This window comes from Suncus etruscus, chromosome 2 (assembly GCF_024139225.1).
Source record: "Suncus etruscus isolate mSunEtr1 chromosome 2, mSunEtr1.pri.cur, whole genome shotgun sequence".
In the NCBI taxonomy this organism is placed as follows: Eukaryota; Metazoa; Chordata; class Mammalia; order Eulipotyphla; family Soricidae; genus Suncus; species Suncus etruscus.
Window position 1 is genome coordinate 171130816 of NC_064849.1, and position 18782 is coordinate 171149597.

An 18782-nucleotide genomic window follows, 5' to 3' on the forward strand; every position below is an offset into this window, starting at 1 on the left:
TCACTGATGAAATCATTCACTAAAAAAAGTTTAGAAAACTTATTCCTAGACCAGAAAGAGAGCTCAAAGGTGTATGTATATCAAGTGTCTCCTAGGTTTAATGCCCTGCAACACATGGTTCCTAGCACAGGTGAAAGTGGCCCTGGGTATCACTGCGAAATAGGATCACTCCTTCAATGATGAAAGAATTTATTCCCAATAACTCAGTATAGCTCTGGGTGAGTTTAATCATCATTCCTTGCATTGCTACTATTCTCTAGTAACTAAAACAAGTAAAACTTCATACAACTTGGGGCCGGGTAGGTGGCGCTGGAGGTAAGGTGTCTGCCTTGCAAGCGCTAGCCAAGGAAGGACCATGGTTCGATCCCCCGGACGTCCCATATGGTCCCCCCCCCCAAGCCAGGGGCGATTTCTGAGCACCATAGCCAGGAGTAATCCCCTGAGCCTCAACCGGGTGTGGCCCAAAAACCAAAAAAAAAAAAAAAAAAAAAAAAAAAAAAAAAAAAAAAAAAACTTCATACAACTTAAGAGGTTACTGTTTCAATCTCTCTTACACACACACACACACACACACTCACTGCTCATTATCAACTCACATCATTTGTCCTACCAAAAATGTCAAAAAAACGCAAAGTAATAACACTTTGATACACTAAAAGAAGTAGAATTAACACACAAATTCTTAATTATTGCACATACTATTTAAAAATGCAAACTTCTAAACTTTATTTTCAAAACCATCTATCAAAATAATTGTAAGACTTGTTTTTTTTTTGGGGGGGAGCCACACACGGTGACGCTCAGCGGGTTACTCCTGGCTATGCGCTCAGATAGTCACTCCCTGGCTTGGGGGACCATATGGGACGCCGAAGGGATCAAAATGTGGTCTGCCCTAGGCTAGCGCTGGCAAAGCAGACACCTTACCTCTAGCGCCACCATGCCGGCCCCAACCGTAAGACTTGGAACACATGAATACACACAAAAATTTTGTGGAACAGATTAATTGTTACAGTTACATTGTTTTCCATTTCTTAAGTATCAATTATTTGATAATGGAAGTTTCGAATTCACCATAAGAAGGAATAAATGATAAAGTAAAACAAAGCTTTTCCTCAAAAAACAACTTAGAAAATCTTGATTCCACATATATTACATTTCTGACACATAAGATTTAGACTTTTTTCACATTGTAATGACCCAGAGGCAATACGTGAGCTGAGTTACAATAAAAATTTCTACTGATATTCAGGGTTTATAAAAGTCACAGAAAGGCTAGGAATGTGACTTAGTGGTAGAAGACATGCTTGACATGCCTTAAATGTATGAGGCTCTGACTTAAAGACAGTAAAATCCTGAGGACTTGCCCTGATAGCCAATGCAAAAATAAAAACAAACCTTCAGATTGAATCGCTTAACTAAAAATTAAAATGTTTATTATTAAGAATGTTGCCAATAGTAACTCAGCTAAAAACTTGTTAGGGAAAAAGAAAATAATGACCACTGAATCTTCCCAGGTACTCCAGTCTGGGCTGATGCCTTTGAAGCATTCTCAGAAAGGTTGGCAGTTAGAATCCTTTTTCTGTAAGAACTACAACAGCCCAAAGCCATACCCTGCACCCTCAAACAGAAGTGGCCTAGTTCTGAGACTTACATAAAATAATATGAGCAACTAAATCTTCTCAGGCGAGATCGAACTACAAGGCTGACATCTCTGAGAATTTCTTTTTAGAAGACTGAACCAGGCCTCCCACTACCCACCTTATCACCAGAAAATCCAATAACTCCCAGACTCCTCCACCAAGCTTCAAAAGAAAATAATGGCCATCAATACTCCTCAGGTAGTCTGGTTCAGGGCGATACCTTGATGGCATTTTCAGGAGAGGACAAAGGACAGATTCTCCTTTTCTCCTTTCTTCACGAGCAACAGCAGCCCCGCACCATACCCTACACTGTCCAACAAAAATAGTCCAGCTCCACAGCTTTACCATATCAAATTGCCAACACACCAAATTTGTTTCAGATCTATAAATCCTAGAAAGCCATGACACCTTAGTTTATATTAGTAGTAGCAGCCCTGTATTATCACAGGAAATCTAATGGGAACATTACATTGAAATCTGCCAGTGAGCCTAGACAGTAACATAGAAGACTCAACTAGCACCAACCAAAGCCCAGTACATTCTTAAAGACTGATTTTAGTAAAATTAAGGAGAGATATAACAACCATTTCAAATTACCCCTTGTTGATCTAAGTTTTGATAATACCAAAACTTTTTATTCTTTTTTTATTCTCTTTTGGTTATTGGGCCAAAACCGGTGATGCTCAGGGGTTACTCCTGACTATGTACTCAGAAATCACTCCTGGTTGGGGCTGCAGAGATAGCACAGTGGCAGGGCGTTTGCTTTGCATGCAGCCAATTGAGGATGGATGATGGTTCAAATCCCAACATCCCATATGGTCCCCCAATGCCTGTCAGGAGCGATTTCTGAGTACAGAGCCAGGAGTAACCCCTAAGCACTGCCAGGTGTGACCCAAAACCAAAAAGAAAAGAAAAGAAAAGAATAGAACAGAAAAGAAAAAGGAGAGGAGAGGAGAGAAAAGGAAGGGAAGGGAAGGGAAGGGAAGGGAAGGGGGAAGGAGAAGGGGAGGGGAAAGAAAAAAGGGAAGGGAAGGGGGGAGGGGAAGGGAAAGGGGAAGGGAAGGAAGGGAAGGGAAGGGAAGGGAAGGGAAGGGAAGGGAAGGGAAGGGAAGGGAAGGGAAGGGAAGGGAAGGGAAGGGAAGGGAAGGAAGGAAGGGAAGGGAAGGGAAGGGAAGGGAGCCACCTGCAGTAGCTTAACAAAAGAATCTTGAAAGGTTCTTGGAATATATACCTGCTATGATATAGGAATTCACAAAATAAAGGTATATCATTTAATTTGAGTACAAAATTCAAGTCAGTTATTCTATTTCTATATTAAAGCACTTCATTAACATTTTATCAAAGAAAAGGGAAAGCATCTAACCACCCTCAAAACAGGGAGTAAAGCTGGTCTGGAAAATAATTCGATCAGGGGCCGGAGAGGTGGTGCTAGAGGTAAGGTGTCTGCCTTGCAAACACTAGCCAAGGAAGGACCACGGTTAGATCCCCCGGCGTCCAATATGGTCCCCCAAGTCAGGGGCGATTTCTAAGCGCTTAGCCAGGAGTAACCCCTGAGCATCAAACGGGTGTGGCCGGAAAAAACAAACAAACAAAAAACATTGATCAATAGTAGATAGAATCGTTACTAATGACCTAAGAATATCTGATATGCAAAAGTTGTATATTTAAAGCTTCACCTCCAGAAGAAGTCGGTGATCATATAAAAATGTCAGTAAGTATTTCCTATTTTCAGATGACATAAATATTGTATGATTCTATTAAAATGAAATAACAAGAGGAGACAAATGCAGGAAAAATAGAGTAGCTAGTAGTTGTCAGGTCTGGAGGGAAAACTGAATAAAAATGAATGCATTTATGATTATTTTTTTTGAAAATTATATTTCTGCACAACCTAATAAATTTACTAAAAAATTAATCACTTGTAACCATGGTGCTTAAATAAAGAAAAGATTTTAAAAAATAATCAGAACTACTTTCCAGGATAAATTTTATGGTATAGTACTTACGATAAATGTTATCAGAAGCATTTATTCTATTTAAAAAAATTAATTCATCAACAACTTTATAAAAATAATCTGGCAGAATTCATGTCAATTCTATGAGTCTACAGGTGTCATTATGAGCTTTCCACCTACTCCATCATTCTTTTTATACCTTAGCAAGGCGGCTCATTTGATCTTCTGAGAGAGTACTACTTGTTCTGCCAGGAGTTTTTGTGGGTTCTGATCCATCTGCTTCTACGTTAGGCCAGACTTTCAAGTCATGCATCCCTTGGCGAAACATGCTAGGAAAAAAGAGAATATTCAGAGCAGAAGTAAATTAATGTAGTTCATTACAGAATACTTTAGATTCCTAAACAAAGAGAATTCAACACAAGTAAATGCATGTCTCTCTTGCCAAGTTTTAAGCCCCCAGTGAATTGTAAAGCAATTAACTAAGCAACTAAAATTCATGTAACACTTTTCACATGCCATTCATTTCTCCTCCAAGCAGTTAGAACTAGTACAGAGAATTCTAGAGTAGGATGGAAGAGAAGACATAGCAGTGGAATGAACATTCTTTTTCACTTCAATAGAGCTCTTAGAAATAATGAGAGCCATAGTACAGTGGGGAGAAAGAGCAGTTGTCTTCTGTGGGACCAGGATTCGACCCCTACCCTTCCATATAGTCTACCAAGTCTGCTAGGAATAATTCCTGAGAACAGAACCAATACTGACAGCTAAGAATTACATGTGGCCTCAAAATAAGAAGGAAAAAACGAAAAACAGAAAGAAAAAATGAAGACCAAATTTCTACCCAACTGAACAATGTCACATTCACAATTCTTACCAGAAGTTGAACTACCAGGTTTCAAATCCCAGTTGTGTAACTAATTACCTATCGGACCATGAGTGAGTTACTTAATTTCTAAGAGTTTCAGTAGCCTACCTATCACATGAAAATGGTATCAGAGTACTTATTTTGCTCATTCAGCTGTTGGAAAAAATCAATTAGTGCTAGTATATAATACATATACCTGTATATGTATACGTCCTCTCTGACTCTGGCCAATCTGAGCAGGCTTTTTACCGTGTAGATTCGGGTCCAGAACATAGTTTAATTTGCATGCATCAAAAGCCTGCTTGGACTGGCTGACTTAGAGAGGCGGTCCGAGCAGCCTAGCAGTGACTGGTGCAGGATCGAATTGGAAAATTCTTTTTATGGCAATACTCGGACAATTTTCGTTTAGCGGCATATTGAAACATTTTTCGGGATATACTCGGCGTATAAGACAACCCCTGGTTTACAACCGACTTTTTTTTGTTTCAAAAGTTGTCTGATATGCCGGAAAATACGGTAATATATTTCTATCATAATGAATTATAATTTGAATATGCTAACAATATTTTCTATCTACATAAACAATGCTTAACTATAAGTTTACACAAAATTTAAATCATTATTATCACGTTTTGACTGAGTGAGAATCTCTTCAGATTTTCCTCAGACAAGAAAGAGGATTTTCTATGTATGCAAGAAATGGCACCATAAATATTTTACTTAATTTATTAGTAATATCTGCAAATCAAACCAGGGTTGCATACGTGCAAAGCAAGTAAGTGCTTTACTACAGAACCCATTCTGGCTTCTATCAAAAACAATACAAAATAGCTAGACAATTGCCAGATGCACAGCAACTATATCAAAAGTAAGTTTTTTTTTAATATGGGAATACAAAAATTTTCCATGAAAAACTTTTATGAAGAATTCTCAATATTTATCATACTAAACATTAAAAGAATTCACATAACCAAAAATAAACTACCCACTGAAATTTTCTTTTAAACTTTATTTTCTTCCTCTTTTAGCTGAGGTATAGTCATTATCAAGCAAATCTGCTTACTTTCTGAGACTCTGGTACAGTGAGGTAACAATCACTTTAAATGAATTTCCTTAAATGTACCTTAGAAACAGTAGAGGGCCCCACATCTTTCTCTTCACCTCTCCACTCCAGTGAGGACTCTGACTGCCTGAACTCAACTAAATCAACAATAAGCACATTTGGCAGGCAGGCAGTTTACTAAATGATTTAGCACCATGGGATGGATCTGGAGAAGAGACTTAAGGATGGGGAATGTGGAGGGTAGGGGTGATGCCAAGTAACCCAAATGTTCAAGTGAACATATTATTTTCTTCTGACACTAATGGAACCTTTGCAGAGTTACACAGCCTCCAGGTGGTAAGCCAGAAGATGCTCAGAGCATCTTGTCCACTTGAGAAATTAAGCCGAACAGGCAAGACAGGAGAAACAGCACAGCAGGTTCTCCTTCAGACGCCAGCAGCAGCCCCAACAACAGCTGCTGCTGAAGCTCCAGTTCCTTGTGCCAAGTCACTTCAGCAGCAACTGCCCTGACTTCAGAATTCACATTTGGGGGTGAAGGGGAGATATCACATCTGCAAGAGAAATCTGCAGCAAGCCTATGGTTCTTTGCCAACTGACCTAATGATCAATCCATTCTTTTGCTACTTAGAAAACTCACAAGCTAAACTTTCAAAATGAGAGCGCTTAGTTATTCTAGCCACATCCTAACAGAATATTCTTTCAATTATTAATTAGACTATTCTCTTATAATCACTGCTGCACACTGACTGAAGTATAAGAACCAGCTATTAGCAAGTAACAAAAGGTTGGTAGTAATGGATTCCAAATATTATAAGGAACTATTACACTTAAAGCATAGCTTGTGAAAAACTACTAAGTGCATATAAGATTCTTTGGGGGAAACTATATGGAATGCAATTGTTTTAGTTTCACTGCTTAAGAAATATCTGAAGAAACTTTTTTCCTGTCACAAGAACTGTGAGGGCATGTAATAGAATACCTAATGGCAAAAAAGAAACTCTGCCTAGGCTGTTTGCTGATAGTACCTAAAAGAATCATGTAATATTCTCTCCTTGGATGTCAGAAAAACACCATGCAGAAAAGCACCTATGACCCAACAGCACAAGTGCACTCTGTTGCTGCACCTGTAACACTATGATTATCAAATCCTTCCACCCTTCCTAGAGAGGAAGTCCAGTGGTACGCCTAAGAAAAACTGGGCTTGTACCTCAATGCAACCCAATTTGCACTCAAGAAAAGACTGAGGACAAAAAGTACAAGAAACCATGTCGGTGTCAAAGGGATTTAGGAACCCTGTTTATGAGGATCCATCCCATAATCTGAAGCTTCTTGGCCATCTTCTCCTTTCCTTTAACTTCAATAAAATCTTTTCTGTGTTATATAATTCAAAACAACAAAAATAAAAGGTTCCCCAAAAGCCTCCGTTAACATCCAAGGTTGAGGCCAAAAGGTCTAAATGCACGAGCACTTGCCTTACACGCAGCAAAACTGGGTTCAAAACCCAATACCCCCGAGCTGACCAGGAAAGACCCCTGAGTAAAGAGTAAGCTGGAGAACCCAAAACAAAGCAACAACAACAAAACACACACCTGATGTTATAATGTGAATAAGTTGCAAATAGCTACTTAGGAATTGAAATGATTCCTAAAGACAATGACGTAGATTAAGCTTTAAATTAAGCAACAGTGACATGACTATCTCCTTTACAGCAAAGCATACACAGAACTACTTTAATTAAAGTAGTTAAAGGCATATTTTGTAAATTAAATAGTTAATGTCATTTACTTGCATTTGGATTATCAACTTATAAAATTTAATGCTATTTTCATATCTGTATTTTTTGTATTATAAATCAATACTTATAGAATAATATTTGTTTCCCAGGGTGTTTAAAAGAGTCAGAATAATATGCATAATACCCTTTGAGTAACAGTACTGAAAACCAGTGCCTAAAATGAAAAAAGAAAAAAATAGAATAGTGTCTGTCACAGGAAGGTAACTGGGTACACTGACAGAGAAATAGATACTGATGGCAGGATGGGTGCTAGAACACTGCATGAGTAAATTTCAATTGTTAACAACTTTGTATCTTGTGTGATTTGATAAATAATTTTTAATAATATTTTCCCAGGTATGCCAAGTATACTAATTATTTTGCTTAAAATAAGTTCAGGTAAGTAAAATATGCTGATTTAAGTGAAATTATTAATTAAAAATATTCTTAGTACAGAAATTCAGCATGTCTCAAACTGCTAAAACAATGATACATCTGAAAAACTGTTCTAAATAAAGCAGGATTAGTACTGCTATCCAAAATTTCATTTTTATTTGATATCAGCTAAAAGTCAAGAGAAAATGGATAATTTTAAAATCCAAAAAAGTCCTTCTTTTTTCCTTATAACTGGGTTCCATAGTCACAAATCTTGAAGTTGTTTCAGATGAGCAGAGAACTACACCAATCCCTCCTCCAACGTTGTAGTATCAGTATCCCCCAATTTTATTAGAAGTTCATCTCACCACAGTGAATGCTTCTTCAGCATCTAATTCAACACCAACAACCACCAATTTATCCAAAAAGAAAAGTCATGTACACACCATGTTAACTGCAGCAGTGTTTATAATGACCAATCGTTGGAAAGAATTTAAGAACATCAAGATGAGTCTGGACAAAGCATGGAATACTACTCTACCACCTAAATGGATGGAACTGTGCCTCCTTTGGCAAAGTAGATGAAATCTTAGGTGATAGTAGGAAGTGAACTAAGTAAGGAAATGAAAGACAATTATTAAATCTTTCATCCTTAAATCTAATTAATAAGCAAAAAGTTAAACTACCTTCCTTTCTTAGGAGCTTGAGAGAGATACAAGGATGGTTGCCTTGTACGCAGTTAAAGTCATTTTGCTCTTCAGCACCAGATATGGTCCCCAGAGTGCTGCCAGAAGTGATTCCTAAGCACATAGCCAGAGTAACTCTTGAGGACAATCCATCCCCTTCTTTCTATGAACTGCAAACCAGGGTAACAAGAAAACTTTCAAAGGAACAAATTCATTTAGAAAAAATATTAGAAAACATAGAAAAAAATTTACCAGTTCTCTAATAAACAATTAGCCCTCTGTTCAAGAAGGGATAGAGAAAAACATACTTTCCAGTTCAGTTCTGTCATATGATAAACCTATTATTTATCAATCTAAAATAAAACACTAAATTAATAACTTTCCAATTATAATCATTTTTATTATAATCAAAAATACAGTTACTCAAAATATTTTTTTGTTGTTTATTTTGTTTAAACCCAGCAGCACTCAAGGGTAACTCCTGGCTCCTAGCTCAGAAATCGCTCCTGGCAGCTCGGGGAACCATATAGGATGCCAGGAATAGAACCCGGGTCCGTCCTATGTTGGCTGTGGGCAAGGCAAATGCCCTACTACTGTACTATTGCATGGACCCCTACTTTTTAATCTTTTAGTTCTTTACATTATTTGGCAACACAGAAAACCTCTGCTAGCAAAGCTGTTATAGTATATTCCAAAACCTGTTTATTCCTAAAGGAGAGACACTAGATTCCAGAAACTAACTTAAAATAGAAATCCCATTCTCCATCAATGATAGAACTATATTAACTTTCTAAATTAATTTGCATATCCTGTAAGTTATGTAAAATCCTAGAAATTCCACACAGGTTTTTGCTTACTAGCACACAGAAAACCAGATTATGGAAAAGGAATGGGAGGAGGAGAAGAGAAGGGAAGGGAAAAGGAAGGAGAGGGAGGGGAAGAAAGGGAAGTGAAGAGAAACACAATACTCTTGTCAATAAGATGACTCTTACCCATATTTTCCAAATAGAGAAACTGTTGTTCCACCCACGGGTACTGCCTTTCCTGGTCCGTACACATCCCAAATGGTCAGGGCCACTTGAGCATTCCTGGGTAGATCAGGGTATTTCACAGGCAGTTTCAGCCATTCATTCCAGCTAGGACACAAGATCAGTAGAAACATAAAGCTAATAAAACAGGTACCATAAATACCTATGTATGCACATGTCTTTAAACACATTATTAAAATAACGAACTATCGAATGAAGTTTGCTCAGGGAGAAAAAAAGTAGCATTTGCACTAACTTTTTTTTTTAGTACATATAATTTTTTTTTGGGGGGGGGGGGTTTGGTTTTTGGTCACACCCGGCAGCGCTCAGGGGTTAATCCTGGCTCTACACTAAGAAATCGCCCTGGAAGGCTCAGGGGAACATATGGGATACTGGGATTCAAACCACCGTCCTTCTGCATGCAAGACAAACGCCCTACCTCCATGCTATCTCTCCGGCCCTATATAAGTTTTTTAATAATAATTTTTATTTTGAGCAAAGTGGATTACAAATTTTTCACAGTAATATTTTAGGTATATATTGACATTGAATCAGAGGAATTTCCCTAGGTCCTTTTGTGGTGTATGGAAAACTTCTGTTCCGTCATGGATAATAAAATCAGACCTCTGTATCTAGAAATCTTGGTATCTGCACAGGTCAAAGAATGGAGACTATGATGCAGTCTTCCGTTACGGTTCTAAAAGTTCTGTTCCATCGCTGTTGTTTTAATCAGTCTTCTGTAGTTGGTGGTCTTCGTTTTTGCACTGAACCTAGGATGAAGCCTAGAATAGAGTCTTTCATTATGTTTCCAGAAGACCTGTTCAGTTGCAGTTGTCTCAGTCAGACCTGACTCTGGAGTTAAGAGATTTTGGTGGTTGTCCAGTCATGGTTGTCACAGTTAGTCTTCTGTAGATAGGGATCTTGGCTTTTGCACCGATCAAAGGATGACAAGTCTTCTGACTTCGTCCTATAGTTAGATGGTGATGTAAGACAACCTGCTATTAGACCAAGTTGTTGCCATTTCCTCATTGTCAGGAAATCATGTCAAACTGGAGCATATTTGGTGTTTCAGCAGTATCAAGAATGTCCCATAGGGAGTTTGGTTTCTGGAGCTGTTACAGAGAACTATGTCGGTTCTATGCCTGGGATCTAGGGTTCTGGATTGGACGGTCACTGTCTAATCTCCTGGAGTCTAAGCTGGGTCCACATGACATATGTTCAAGGTGGGAGGTACCCCTGTATTGTAAAGTGTATGAGTTCTTATCCCTAGTAGATAAGAGCTTGTTTCTATATGTAAAATTTCCCCTTTTTTAGTATGCCTTTGCAGGAAGAAATGGTGCTATATTGCTGGTGCATTTGGGGGTGGGAGTGTCAGGCTCTATCCTCTCTGTCATTTGTACTAACTTTAAAAGAAGTTACCAGGCTATTTTAGCAGCCATGGGACAAGATTTTATGGCAATGTTTCTGTTCCTCAAACTATTTTATTAATACTAAAAATGTTTTTTATGTTTTCAAATTAGATTTACATAATTTTACTAAGCAACACCTTTTCCTAATATAGTATGACAGAGAAGCTGTTTTTCTCTCTATTCACCTTTTAAATTTTTTTTTCTGCATTCAAGCTTCATATTGGTTTTGATTAATTCAACTCCCTAAAACAGATGGCTTGTAAAATCCCAAAAGAATGCTATGCAAACAATACAGAGAAATAAATCAACACACACAGAACTGTTTTTCTGTTTACTTATAGTTATTCTAAAAGGAGTGTGTGCCAATTTAGCTAAATATATCTGAGCAAATTGAGGAGAATTTTCATAAAATTTGGGCTAGAGAGATTGTATTGCATGTTTTGCACGCAGCCGACTCTGAACCCAGCAGCACAACTCTGAACACAACCAGGTCCAGCCCTGGAGTCCCCCTGACACCATAGGGCTGATCCAGGTAATCCCAAAGACTTCCAGGACCTTTCACTGAATCAACAGTTCAGTGACCAAACATTGCCAGGAAGGCATGGGAGGCTCAAAACAAAATTAAAAAATAAATAAAATAAAATCAGTCTAATTAAATGACTATATTACTACATAAATTCAAAGATATATAGAAAAATGAGGTGTGGCTTACAATTTAAGGAAAATCACAAAGACAAATTCTTTTTTCAATAACATTCTTTAGAAAAGATGGGGGGGGCGGAGCAGTAGCACAGTGGTAAGGTCATTTGCCTTGCACACAGATGACCTAGGATGGACTGTGGTTCAATACCCTGGCATACCATATGGTCCCCAAGCCAGGAGCGATTTCTGAGCACATAGCCAGAAGTAACCCCTGACTGTCACCAGGTGTGGCCCAAAAACCAAAAAAAAGGGGGGGACATGCTTAAAAATGTCATTCTCCTGGGCTCAATCCCCAGCACCACAAAAAATAAAAAAATATAATTCTCTAGCACCAATTAATTTAAGGAATTAGAGTAAATTTAATTACTAGCCACATTGTGGACTATACTTAAAAGCAAGTACTCTGTGCATAGTGCTTATTTAATGCCTACAAACAAATCACAGAGGTTAATTAACACAAGTCAAAGTTAAAGAGAAGGTGAAGACAATATCCAAACTGTATTTTAAAAAAGACTCTCGTTTTTGTACTGTGTCCTTTAATGACAAGAAGTCAAGACATATAACCAACCGAGCATTTGTCTCACAAACTGTACTACTCAAAAATAGGCTCCAATCTCTCTTTAACCTGGTTTACATAGCTGGGCTACTATAGAATAGTACTTCTGATAAAAGATAAATTTGGGACTAAGACTAGATATTCCAGAACTTATAGAAAATTCTAGTCAGGTAATGAAAAAAAAAAGTAGACATTATTGTAATAATATACAAAGACAATAGAGATGAGGGCTGGAAGGACTGGCCCACGATAGGAAGCTTACCACAAAGAGTGGTGATTGCAGTTAGAAAAATAACTACACAGACCACCATCATGACAATGGTAGTGAGTGAGAGAAATAGAATGCCTGTCTTGAATACAGGCAGGGGGTGGAAGAGGAGGGAGTTGGGGGCACTGGTGGTGGGAACGTTGCACTGGTGAAGGGGGTTATTCCTTTTATAACTAAACCCAACTACTAACATGTTTGTAATCATGGTGCTTAAATAAAAATATTTAAAAAAAAAAAGTTGTATACTTTGAATACCAGGTTTGTTTTCTTCCTCTCCTTGTCAACTCCTTCGCATATTCCAAATTTTAAGTTCACCTAACAACTTTCAACTTATTGAATTCACCTAACAACTCAAAAGATTACATATCTGAACCTCACATACTAGAGTACCAACCTCAGTCTGATTAGCATACTCCTAAATTTATAATTTTAAGTCATTAGAATGTTAATATATTCCTCTCAAGTTATTTTAAATCCTTGTGGTAGAAGGCAGAATATGGTCTCCTAAGTACAGGGGCAGGATTACATTCTGAGTATAGCCAAGTGTGGCACAAAATATACCATATAGTTTAAGAAATAAGTTACAATGCTTGCTTCAGCAGTACATATTCTAAAATTAAAACGATGCAGAGAAGATTAGCATGGCACCTGCGCAAGGATGACATGCAAATTCATAAAGCATTCCATATTTAAAAAAAAGAAAGATGTTACAAGAAATTAAACTGTGGACCAATACTGTTCTGGACAGAGAAACTTCATTTTTTTCCCACCTGCATGCCTACAATAGTTTGCTAATGCAAATTGCTTTTGAAGAAAAGTTCTATAGGTGCTGGAGAGATAGCAAAGTGTGTAGGGCGTTTGCCTTAGACTCGCCCAACCAAGTCTGATCATCGGCATCCCATGTAGTCCTGAGCCTGCTAGGAATAATTTCTGTGTGAAGAGCCAGGAGTAATCTAATCACCAATGGTGTGACCCAAAAATAAAAGATAAAAAAAAAGTTCTAAATTAAGAGAAATTTATAAAATGGATTTAATGGTAACAGGTCTCTTGAAAAATTGAGCTCAAGACCAGAGAAAAGGTACAGCGAGTCGGGTGTTTGCCTTACATGTGGCCAAACTGGAGTTGATTTCTGGCACCACATGTGATTCACTGAGCAACACCACGAGTGAGCATAGAGCTCAGAGTCAGGAGTAAGCCTTGAACATTGCCAGGTATGACCCATTAAAAAAAAAAAAATCAAAGAATTGCACTCAGTCAGAGAGACAATTACTTTGCAGGCAACCAACCTTATTCCTGTATCTGGCACTACATATCGTCCTCCAAGTACTGCCTAAGTCATCCCTAAGGGCAGGCCCAGGAATAGCTCTTGAGCCCTTCTGGGTATAGTCCAATCCAGCTCCTCAGCCTTCTTAATAAGAATTTAAAGCATCAAATTGGAAATATTTCAAACTATGTTAAAGTGCTTGTGCATTTGAAATCTTAACAGTATAAAAGTATTTAAAGATACTGGATATTTATTTTTATTATGGGTCATACAAATTCTTATAAAAGAAGACCGATATACTTGATGCAAAGTGACTTCTATCCAAATGCAATTATCATATTATCATATTAATATGCATAATATATCGAATAGGTTGCTGTTCTAAACTATTCCATCAATGCTTACAAGGTTTGAATTCTTCTGTAGTCCTTAACAAAATATAACTGCAACGTTTATTCATAAATCAAATATAGTCTAGAACCTCAATCTTTAGGAAAACAACTTACTTCCACCTAGTACTAAATGCCTTGTAGGATGTTCTCACTGGCAAGGCCAAAGGCTTCCCTTCCGCAAAAACTTGGCACGTAACATAGAGATCAGAGCACGTCTCTTGATACAGTCCTGAAAACTTCAACATTGGATCTTCTAGAACAGCTTTGTAACTCTTCTGTTCTCTCTTCCCTTCCAGACTTCCTCTGGAAAGAAGCAAAAGAATAATATTTAGAGTTTGAAATCCCAGGCTTTCTCTTCCAACCTATGTATTTCTTTGTATGCTGTTTGGTCTGTTTCTTTGCTTGCTTGCTGTCACTCTGGAGACACTTGTATTCTCTCCTAAGCACTTATTTCCTCTTTCTCTCTTCCCACACCTTTCAGAGCAAATCTCATTCAATAAAAACTACCATGTTTCACTAAATAAAAAAAGTTTGAAATCCTGAAGAAGAAAAAAAAAAAGAATAATATTTAGATATACATCTTTTTTTGTCTGGTTTGGGGCCACACCCAATGGTGCTCAAGGGTTGCTTAATCCTGGCTCTCAGAAATTATTCCCGGCAGACTTGGGAACAATATTTGATGCCGAGGATCAAACCTGGGTGTGCTACATGCAAGGCAAATGCCCTACCCACTGTACTATCCCTCTGGCCCTGAAAAAAAACACATACACACAATACCTAAGTTATTAGTTCATGTCAAAGTAGCTTCTGCTATCTGAACGTTTGTTTTTCTTTTGGGGCAACACCCACTGATGTTCAGAGGTTACTCCAGGCTCAGAAATGCACTCAGGAATTACTCTTGGTGGGTTCCTGAGACCATATGGGATGCCAGGGATTGAACACAAGGCTAGTGCCCTACTCACTGTGTGCCCTACTATCACATTAACATCTGATAAAGGTCTCCTAATACTTAACATTAAATAACCTCATCCTATTTTTGCCAACATAGTGCACAAATACAAAGGACACTTTATTAAATAATTTAAAACATTGTCTTAACATGTAGAGTATGTCAAATATTTTACCAGGCAGTTTAGATATTTTCTTATTTTTTTATAATCCTATTTTCAAAACTAAAAGGTTGAGGCTGCAGAGAGTACAAGTGTAGGGCACTTGCCTTGCATGAAACCAAGCTGGCATCCCCTATAATCCCTCAACACCGCAGCAACTAATTGATTGCAGAGCCAAGCATTACACAGTGTAGCCCAAAAACAACAACAACAAAAAAAAAAAACCTTATAAAGCAAAAACTCAGATATCAAGCTAATTACCCAGTGTCACAATGAACAGGACTGAAAATATACCCAGGACAGAGGTTTTTCCATTACAAAGTGATAAATCTAAAGTGTCTGGTGTATCTAACCTAGCTTGAGGTCAAGAGTTTAATATCCCAGATGTCTGAAATGAGTTTGAATATATAGGAGTTGGAAGCAAGAGATAATCTGTAATGAATGAAGAAAAAAGTAAATAGTAAAGTTAGAGAAGAAAAATTATCTGTCAAATTGCAAGTGCCTGATGTACCCGGCCAGTGTGGGTAATAAAGAAAGAAAAGTAGGTGGGACAAAGAAATGCCAAGTTGAGAGCAGTGTCTGAGACATAGTGGGTCATCAAAATCTACCCATTGAGGTATCTGATATGAATGGGATCATGGAATAATTTGGCATTGGTTACAGTATAATCAGCATGGATGCAAAGGGCTGAAAGCAAGATTACTGAGAAGTTTCAGAGACAAACTTAGAAAAAAGTAAACAAAGGGTATGCACTGGGTAATAAAAAAAATTGCCTGGACAAAATGTATTTAGCAGCTAGATTCAAAACCATTTGTGGATAATCAAGCATAAAATAAGTGTGTTCACATAATTTGACATTTTCTATCAGAATTAACTTCATGGGTCAATTACCAAATCAGAATGAGAAAATATATTAGAATTAAAAGGAATGAGTTAATGATGGGCTCAGGTTTTAAATTGTTTTAAAAGTAGCCTGGGGGGCCGGAGAGATAGCATGGAGGTAGGGCGTTTGTGGTGGTTCGAATCTCAGCATCCCATTGGGTCCCCCCAGCCTACCAGGAGCGATTTCTGAGAGTAGAGCCAGGGGTAACCCCTGAGCGAAACGATACCAGGTGTGACCCAAAAACAAACAAAAAAATGTAGCTTGGGAACTTCCTAAATGGCCAGGGGTCTCAAACTCGCGGCCCACCCTCTGTACATCATTTTGTGGCCCGCAGCCGGCCTTCAAATATCGAAGTATTCGCGATTACTCACTTACCATATTATCGCAATAGAAATCGCATTGGTAAGAAAAAAAATCACGGGGCCGGGGAGGTGGCGCTAGAGGTAAGGTGTCTGCCTTACAAGCGCTAGCCAAGGAAAGGACCACGGTTCGATCCCCCGGTGTCCCATATGGTCCCCCCAAGCCAGGGGCAATTTCTGAGCGTAGCCAGGAGTAACCCCTGAGCATCTAACGGGTGTGGCCCGAAAAACCAAAAAAAAAAGAAAAAAAAATCACATTAAACTTTCGCAAAGCCAGAGCAGTTCCGTTCGCGGTATGCCAATGTTTAATGCGATTTTTTGCGATTTTTTATTGCGAATATTCGGTAAGCGAAATCCCGTCTACGGCCCGGCCTCCCCCAGACTTTGCCTCCTGCGGCCCCCAGGTAAATTGAGTTTGAGAGCCCTGCTCTAGATAGTTCAATATTCAATTTGAAAGCCAGGAAATGAAACATGGAAATACAGGTGATTAAGACTACACAAAAAATATTTTTAAAAGGACTGTGGGGGAAAGAGAATCATAAAATCTGTACAGGTGTCTTCTGTTTATGATTCTAAACTGACATTTCCTGTAGCATCCCTCAAAAAAGCAATAATTTTCGGAAGGAAAAAACGTGAGAATGACAGTTTGCCAACGTAACCCAGGCTCAGGGTAACAAAATCCACTTTAACCTTTCTTTTAATGTTCACTAGTCTCAAAATCCGTTCCTACCAAGGCTGGGCAAGGACAGTGAAGGAGAGCCCTTTGACAAGTGCTGACATGACAGGTACAGTTTGGATGTCAGATTCGGGCATCACCTTCCATAAATATGTAAAGTATGACGCAAAGATATTTTAGTTCCGCCCTTTTTTTTAATCACTAACGGGTGAAAAGTATGGGTCTGTCACAGTCTAAAGCGACTTCTGGAAATAGAAGAGTCCAAAGTGCATCTCACAACTGTCAAAATATACTTATTGCATAGTGCGGGCAGGGAACTCTTTTCCCCAGGAACATGTGTCCCAGGCGGCATTCACAGACGCAAAGGATGCTGCGGCCGATTCTGCGTTCCTAGCGGTCACTGCAGAAAACGCCTCCCCAAAAATCCTTTCCTGGCACCTCTCTTTCCAACAGCCAGACCCTGGAAACAACCGGGGTGCCCTTCCACAGACGAATGGCGAAAGGAACTGGGGTACATATACGCGGTGGAATAATACGCAGCCGTCAGGAGATGAGGCCAGAAATCTCCTCGACCTGGACGGACATGGCAGTCAGAGGGAGAGCGGGACGCGGAATAGCGTCCCTCGTCCACGGGTGTTAAGGAAAGGACCAAGGGGGAGGCTGGCGGGTCCGGCTCGCTCCGTGACGCTCCCACCGAGAGCGGTGAGTGCGAGTGCGGCCGGAGCTCCGAACGACTGCGCTGCCGAGTGTCCAAGCAGGGGAACGGCTGGAGCGAGGCGCGCGGGGGCGGAGACGGGGCACGGAGACGGGGCACCGGACAGCGCGAGGCCGCGAGGCTGCGAGGCTGCAGGGCGCAGGGGTGTCCGTGCGTGGCTGAGCCCGGGATCGAGGCGTCCCGTCGAGGCTCGAGCTCCAGAGGAAGAGTGAGCGAGCGCCTCGCAGCCTCGGCCGGGCGGGTCCGACCCCACTCGCCCGCCCCCGGCCGCCCCCGGCCCGCTCCGGCCTCGCCTCGCCTCGCCTCGTCGCGCCTGCTCGGCGACCCCCGCCGACCCCTCCGCTCACGCCCGAGCCTCACATCTTGAGCTTGACGCTGAGGTCCAGGTCGCAGCTGTACACGTACGCGAACTTCTCCGCCTCCGCCATGGTCCCCGCGAAGGCCCGAGCCCCGAGCCCCGAGCCCCGAGCGAGCGAGCGAGCGAGCGAGCGAGCAAGCGCCGGCCGGCCAGGCAGCCCGGCACACCGGCACTTCCGGGTCCGCCCACGGCCCGGCCCGGCCCATGGGTGTCGGAAGCGGGGCGGAAGTCCCGCCCCCGGCCCCGCCCTCTCGCTCGCTCGGGTTCCGGCTCCGCGCCAGGCTTCCGGTTCCCACCCTAGGCGTCAGAAGCGAGTTTCCCTCCCGGGATACACAGGGAGCTGCTCCGGCGTGGGTTCAGGGGCCTTTGGCGACGCTCTGAGAGGAAGCCAGCGCGGGCGGGAAGGGAGCCTCGCCGGGCCGGGCTCAGTCGCAGCGCTCGAGACGGACAAGCCGAGGAGCAGCGCTTCTCCCCGCTCCCCTCGACCGGCGCTTCGACTCCGTGTCCCAGAGTCCCGAAGTTCCTCTTGCGCGTCGGATCCTCCCATTCGGCCCCGACCGGGCAGCGCCTTCCTCGCCGCCGCTTGCTGCCCACGTCGCCCGCGTCGCTGCCCGAGCGCCACGAGCCTGCGCTGAGCAACAGCCGCGTCTCCCGCACTCTCTCTCGCACTCAGACCCGCTTTCCTAGACTTCGTGCGCTTTCTGC

The 18782-nt window shown here is 40.7% G+C and overlaps 1 protein-coding gene and 1 non-coding gene across 2 annotated transcripts in view; one reads left to right on the forward strand and one right to left on the reverse strand.

The window, feature by feature from the left end:
* The window catches only part of LOC126001931 (phosphatidylinositol 3-kinase catalytic subunit type 3), a 160840-nt gene extending 142672 nt beyond the window's left edge, over positions 1–18168 (reverse strand). The window contains exons 1-4 of the mRNA XM_049769125.1: positions 18080–18168; positions 14092–14280; positions 9351–9494; positions 3795–3924 (exon numbers count right to left, since the gene is read on the reverse strand). Of these exons, the coding sequence (XP_049625082.1) occupies positions 3795–3924; positions 9351–9494; positions 14092–14280; positions 18080–18147 (531 nt within the window). The 5' untranslated portion in view covers positions 18148–18168. The remainder of the gene's footprint in view (positions 1–3794; positions 3925–9350; positions 9495–14091; positions 14281–18079) is intronic.
* LOC126002241 (U6 spliceosomal RNA) lies at positions 12912–13014 on the forward strand. The gene has a single exon (XR_007493000.1). It is a non-coding gene; the product is annotated as a U6 spliceosomal RNA (small nuclear RNA).
* Positions 18169–18782: the final 614 nt, after the last annotated feature.